The following is a 6,000-nucleotide window of genomic DNA, read 5'->3' as shown; positions in this document are numbered from 1 at the left end:
GGCCCCTTCACATGCCCCCGGGAAGCCCTGGCTCGCGGCGGTTGGGCTTCTCTGGGGTAGGGGTCTCGGGAGTCCTGGCACCGAGGAGTCTGCCCTGCTCTCGGCAGGGACTGCCCGTGGCAGGCTTAGGTCTCCGAGTGGTGCTGTGGGCAGATGCCAGAGGATCCTAAGTAGGATGCCGGCGTCAGGGGACCCCGATCTGCAGCGGGAGCGAGGACGGCCGCGGAGGGAGGAGCGCCGCCTGGCGGTGGCTGCGTGTGACCGGCGCCCAGCCAGGCTCCTTCTGCAGGCGCCAGCTGCGTGAGCCCTGGGGGGGCGGCTGCGCTGCGTGCGGAGCCAGAGCGTGCGGGAGCACCGTCCGCTGCCGGGAGTCCGGCGGGAGTTCCGAGGGCGACCCTGCCTGGCGCAGGAGACTCCTGGTGCACAGGCCGGAGGCCGTGCGCCTGCTGTGTTGGCTGCATCACGGGAGGGGATCCGGGAGTCGCGGAGTAGGGGCCTGCAGGCAAAGCCGGGGACGGCGCCGAGGCCAGCAGAACCCGGACGGGGGCGTAGGTGCTGGCACCGCGCTCAGTTTCTGGGCTATGGAGATCCCCGGGGGGCTTTGGGACATGTTCGCAGACCTGTCCTAGAGAGAGCCGTCCACCCGTACCCAAGGGTGTCGGGGTGCCCCCTGGCGTCGGGGCCCGCCGCCCGTGCCCCTCGGGGACCCCGCGCTCCGGACGCGGTTGGCCCGGGCGGGCGCGGAGCGTGGGGGGCCAGCTCCGCACGGCCCCTGAGCCCCAGCCCGCCCGGCGCGGAGCCCGCCCGGCCGGGGGCGCCCGCAGAGCCACCGCGCTGCGCGGGCCGGCGGGGCGGCGGGGCGGGGTCTCCGGCCGGCGGGGCGGCGGGGCGGGGTCTCCGGCCGGCGGGGCGGCGGGGCGGGGTCTCCGGCCGGCCGGGCGCCCCCCCCGTCTGCTGCGCCCCCGCCCCGGGCGCCCGCCCCGCAGCCGCCCCCTCCTCCGCGGCCGAGGGCGGGCGGGCAGGCGGGCGGCGGCGGAGGAGGGGCCGCGGCGGGGCGGAGCGAGCGCGCCGGCGAGTGGGCTCGGGCGCCCGCCGCCGCCGGTCCGCACCCGGCGCCCGCCGCCCGCGCGGGGACGGAGGATGCCGGCGGGCGCCAGGCTCCAGCGCCGGCGGCGGCAGCCCCCGCGGCCCCCGCGGCCGCCCCGGCCCTGGCGCATGGACGCCGACCCGCCGCCCTGGCTCTGGACGCCCGGCGCGGCCGGGCTGCTGCGGCTCGGGCCCGGGGTCGCGCCCCCGCCGCTGCTGCTGGCCGCGGCCCCGCTGCTGGCCGCGCCGCCCGGCTGGCCCGGCCCCGCCGCCCCGCTGCTGCCGCTGCTGCCGCTGCCGCCCGCGCCCCCCGCGCCCCCCGCCGCCCGCCGCCCGCCCGGCGCGCAGGTAAGAGGCGCCCCCGGGGCCCCGCAACTTTCCGGCCCGAGCGCGGTCCGGAGCGCGGCGCTGACCGCCGCCGGAGTTCTCACTTTTGCCGGCTCCGCCAGACTTGCCGCGGGCGGGCGGGCCTCGCCGCGATTCCTGGCTCTGGCCGGCTCCCCGCCCCACTGGACTCCGGGCAGCGCCCAGCAGGATTGCCCCCGGGGGAGCGGCGGGGAACCCACCCTAGAGCGGGGCTTCCCGGGGGCGCTCCCTGCCCGGCCTGCCAGGCCCGCCGGAGCCACGCCGCCCCCTCCCACTTCGGGAGAGTTTGGGCTTAAATCTGGGAATCCGAAAGAGAGAGCGTCCGCACCTGTGATTGCGGGTGCGAGAGGGCGAGGCAGGCCGATTCGGGCAGCATCCATTGTTTGCTGTCGAACTCTGCAGATGTATTTAAATCAGGGGATAACGTATTTTGTTCCAAGGGTTGTTCTCATTAGCATATTCAAATAAGTGTTATGTTAGCATACACCTTTTAATTAATTTGACCCCAGTGTTATCATCGAGTTTTCTTAAAAGATGTCGACGGACTCCCCCCAAACTGGCCTTGGGGCTTAATGACTGATCACATCCAGTACTGGAGATGGTATTTTGATGTATGATGCAGTTCACATCGGGTTTTATTGGATAAACCCCGGTAGCTTTTGCCGTATTTTGGAGGGTTGTTATATCACAGTGTTACCACTAGAGGTATATAATGTCAAGGAACTACATTTTTTTTTCCTATGTAGAAAGCTGTAATTTTTTTTCTTGTATAAATTTGAGAAGAAAAATCCAGAAAAACTTAATGTTAGTCTTTTAAGTATCTTATGCTGCCCATTTTTTGTTAAGCAACAATATTTAGAACCATCAGGATATATTCGAATATCAGGAAAATAAAGGCGCATTATGGTTTAAGTACAATAGCTACTGAGCGTCCCCCGGCATGGAGCAGTGCATCTTATCTGCCTCCCCGAGGAGGACTCAGGCATTTTATTTAGGAAGACCGTCTCCTACGCCGTCGGTCCCTTTTCATGTTTGCTGTTTTCTTCTCTCCCCCGGAACGATCAGTTACGTGAGGCTTACATTTTCTTGGCTGCTAAATAGAACCTATTGGTACTGGTGAATCTTGGGGAACTTTGAGTCTTTAACTCCTTAGCTCTTTTCATTTTGAAAATAGCAGTTGTTTTAAAAACGACAGGCATAGTTGATATAAAATGTTATATTAGAAGGAATGTCCTGGCACATAGCTCTGCGCTTGCTTGTGCACAGAATCCAAGGGTTTACCAGGAAGACCTGGCATTTCTCTGCCGATTGTGGCTTCTGGTTTTCTCAGGGCAAAAGCCCACTTCTCACGGTGTCTGCGTGGTTTTGAGCTTAGAAGATAGCGACAGATGTGGCGTTGCTAGTGCACTGTGATGATTCAGACAGAAACTTTATAGGTTTCTCTTTAATTTGTCAATGTTCATAGATATTTTTGACTAAGGAAGGAAAGGATTTTTCTCATAATCAAATAGGTACATTTTAAAATTCTCTTTTCAAGGCAGTGATCCCAGCATCTTTAGGTATAGAGCAGTTGACTGATGGGCTAATGACCTCCCTCTCTCTCTCTCTCCCTCTGTCACAGTGGCTGTCCGGTGGCCACTCTCCATCCCTGGGACTGTCCCCCTCTTCCACTGTGGAGTTGGTGCCCATTTTCCCACATGTCTGCCCTTCTGCCCTGCCACTTCCTGTTGGGAAAAGTTGGATAGATAAACGGATACCAAATTGCAAGGTAAAAAAATGCAAGTGATTTAATTGGATAAGTGGTGTGTTAATTGTTAAGTTGTCGGGTATCACCACATCACCATGTATTCTTTTTAATTGCAATGGATTGACCGGGTAGGTATCGAGATTAATCATTTCAGAATTAAAGGGACCTGTTCAGAAACATCAGTAAGTGGGGGAAGGCATTTTGTGTAGCAGAAAATGCATGGATTTCACAGGGAAAAATGTAAAATTTCTAATTTCTGAGTTAGAATCTACTTTTAAAAATTCATTTAAAAATCTACAGTCATTTATTAAAATCTATCCTTAAGCATTATATAATACAAGTTTAATTTTTTAAGAAAGTTTTTATTCTTATTCTTGCTTTGAGTTTTCATATTCTTGATGTTTTGGCTTCGCTTTTGAATTCAAATGCACTCATTGCATTTCCCTTACTTGAAAACTAAGGACAAGGTGATATCTTGATTTGTTCTGGAATGTACAAACTAAGGACTTTGTTAAGGTGATTCTTTAACCTGTAAACTGACTGCTGGGCTGAGCTGACCAGGTGCGTATTGGAGGACCAGCCCAGGAGGCTTTAGTTAAGACGCGGTTGGCATGGGAACCTCTTCTCTATGTCTTAGAGGACACATCTGTAGAGCATGAGATACCCGAATGCCCAACACTTGACCAATGGAAGACAACACAAACATGCAGCCTTTACCACATGCTCTGCCTTACGTATCATGCTTTCGTCATTTTTGGACAGATCTTTTTCAATAATTCCTTTGCCCTGGATTCTGCGTGGATACAACCTGAAGAATCAAGGCTGTTCCCTGGACGCGAGAAGCCTCATGTGCTGGCAAATCAGGTGGCCCTGTCTCTGTGCAGGCCAGTTCCTGCCTCCAGGCCTCTTCCCACCGTGGTGTTAACGCCACAGCCTCTGCCAGGTGGGTGCACAAACAGCGGCGACTGCGAGCCTTTTGCTTGTTTTAGTCTGAAGTTATTATGGAAACTCTATTTGTGATTTTAATGGCACAGTTCTCTTGGTAAATTTTCCTATAAACTACTTCATGGTATGAATATTTTTTAAAAAATATTGATTCTTGGGTAGTCCATCACTATTTTTTTTAGAATATAGAATCTATTTTCAAGATGAAGAATTGTTTGAAGGCTGGCACACAGTGGTATTTGTGGTGTTCTATTTTTAGAATCGGTTATTTTCTACTGGTAGCTCCTAATAGGGACACTAATTGGTCATTCCACTGGTTAAAGACATGTTTCTTGTCTGGGGTATGGCACATACAAGGACACTGCTGGTCTGCAGGATGTCAGCATATACATGATTTCTGTGACTTTTACCTTCGCGTGGGGTAATGGTGGAGACAGGCTATAAAATGCCTTGTTTGGAAGATGGATTTTGTTCTATCTTTGGAGTCTAGTGACCTGAAAGAACATTTGTCCTGAAACAGGTGCCCCCTGAAACGAGCCTTGGATGAAAAATCGTATAATAAGCCTCTATCATAACAGGAGAATAAAATCATCTTAGGAATTTTTAAATTGATTTTTAAAATCAACTTAACATATGATCATGTTATAAGAGCCAATGCTGCCGGTGCCCACGTTGTCTTGCAGCCCCTTCCATTATGGGGTATTTTATGTCTTTGGAATTACATTATCTTCCTGTAATTTCCTACCTACCACGCGTATCTCAATATGTGTCTCTGAAATTTAGTAATAAGGAGATGTTCCTGTGGATCATGCAGTGCTGGTGTAGGAGATTTTTTATTTTCTTCTCTGTTTGCCTACAAATTCATTCCAGTTTGCTGTGAATCCTGGTTTAGTCACACTCAAACGGGAGGACGATGCACTGCTATGTTTCCTGCGGGACTCAGTGGCTCTCGGTGAGCTCTCTCCTTGGCCAGTGCACTGCAGGTTAACTGAGACCGACTGAGCACTGCGCACACACACGTCTGCGAACCTCCGACACCATGTGGTCATGTTTCCTGTGTAATTTACTGGTGGGGAAAGATGACTCAATGGCAGAGGAGGACACTGTGCCTTTCAGTGACACTTTCGGTGAACGAAAGCATAATATTTAAATTTCCTACTGCGTTGGCAAGAACTCTTACCAAGGTAATCGGCGAGTGTAGTTTAAGAATGGGGACATCCATCCGTCTGGAGGTTCCAACAAAGCCTTCAGAGACGTCCTCTCTGCCCACCTCTGAGTGTCAGGAGACACGTGCCTTACCCTCAGCCCAGGAAACGAGCTCTGCGATCTTAGGGACATTGTTTAGTAACCATTAGGTGCCAAATATGAAATGCTTTATTCAATGAATATTCATTAACTTTACTTTTTGACTTTCTGACTCATGTATTTAAAGGATAAGGTAATATTTCTTACAAACATAAACATAAGAATAGCTTTCGTTCCAACCTACTTTACCATTTGCGAACTCTATGCTTTCCTTTTTGATTTATGGGCCACAAATGAATATATGCATTTATAGTTTTAATAGTTTCTTTGGGGAGAAAGGTATCTGTCCCTGAAGAAGCAAGTGTATTTTAATACTGAAAATTTGTAAACACTAAAGATGTGATTATTTGATAAATTTCCGAATCCTTAGAAGTTGCCCACTTTTGAAAAGCATGTGTTGAATGTCTGTTAGTTCAGAGAACACACGCAAGGGGTTGTTTCTATTGTTTCTATGCTGTCAACTGCCTGACACAGAGCGTGGTAGGGAAGCTAGTAAACGTGGAATTCAGGTAAGTTTTACATCATTTAAAAATTAAAACATGTCATTTCAG

At 52.3% G+C, this 6,000-nt stretch overlaps 1 protein-coding gene across 1 annotated transcript in view; it reads left to right on the top strand.

The window, feature by feature from the left end:
* Nucleotides 1-1,140: 1,140 nt before the first annotated feature.
* Nucleotides 1,141-6,000, top strand: part of TCERG1L (transcription elongation regulator 1 like) — a gene marked incomplete at both ends in the record, with an annotated part of 187,686 nt that continues 182,826 nt past the window's right edge. Inside the window, 3 exons of the mRNA XM_080694108.1 lie at nt 1,141-1,434; nt 3,074-3,220; nt 3,962-4,142. Of these exons, the coding sequence (XP_080550234.1) occupies nt 1,141-1,434; nt 3,074-3,220; nt 3,962-4,142 (622 nt within the window). The remainder of the gene's footprint in view (nt 1,435-3,073; nt 3,221-3,961; nt 4,143-6,000) is intronic.

Source organism: Muscardinus avellanarius, assembly GCF_963383645.1.
Source record: "Muscardinus avellanarius genome assembly, chromosome: 4".
NCBI classification, from domain to species: Eukaryota; Metazoa; Chordata; class Mammalia; order Rodentia; family Gliridae; genus Muscardinus; species Muscardinus avellanarius.
This window is presented reverse-complemented; position numbering and strand designations above follow the sequence as displayed.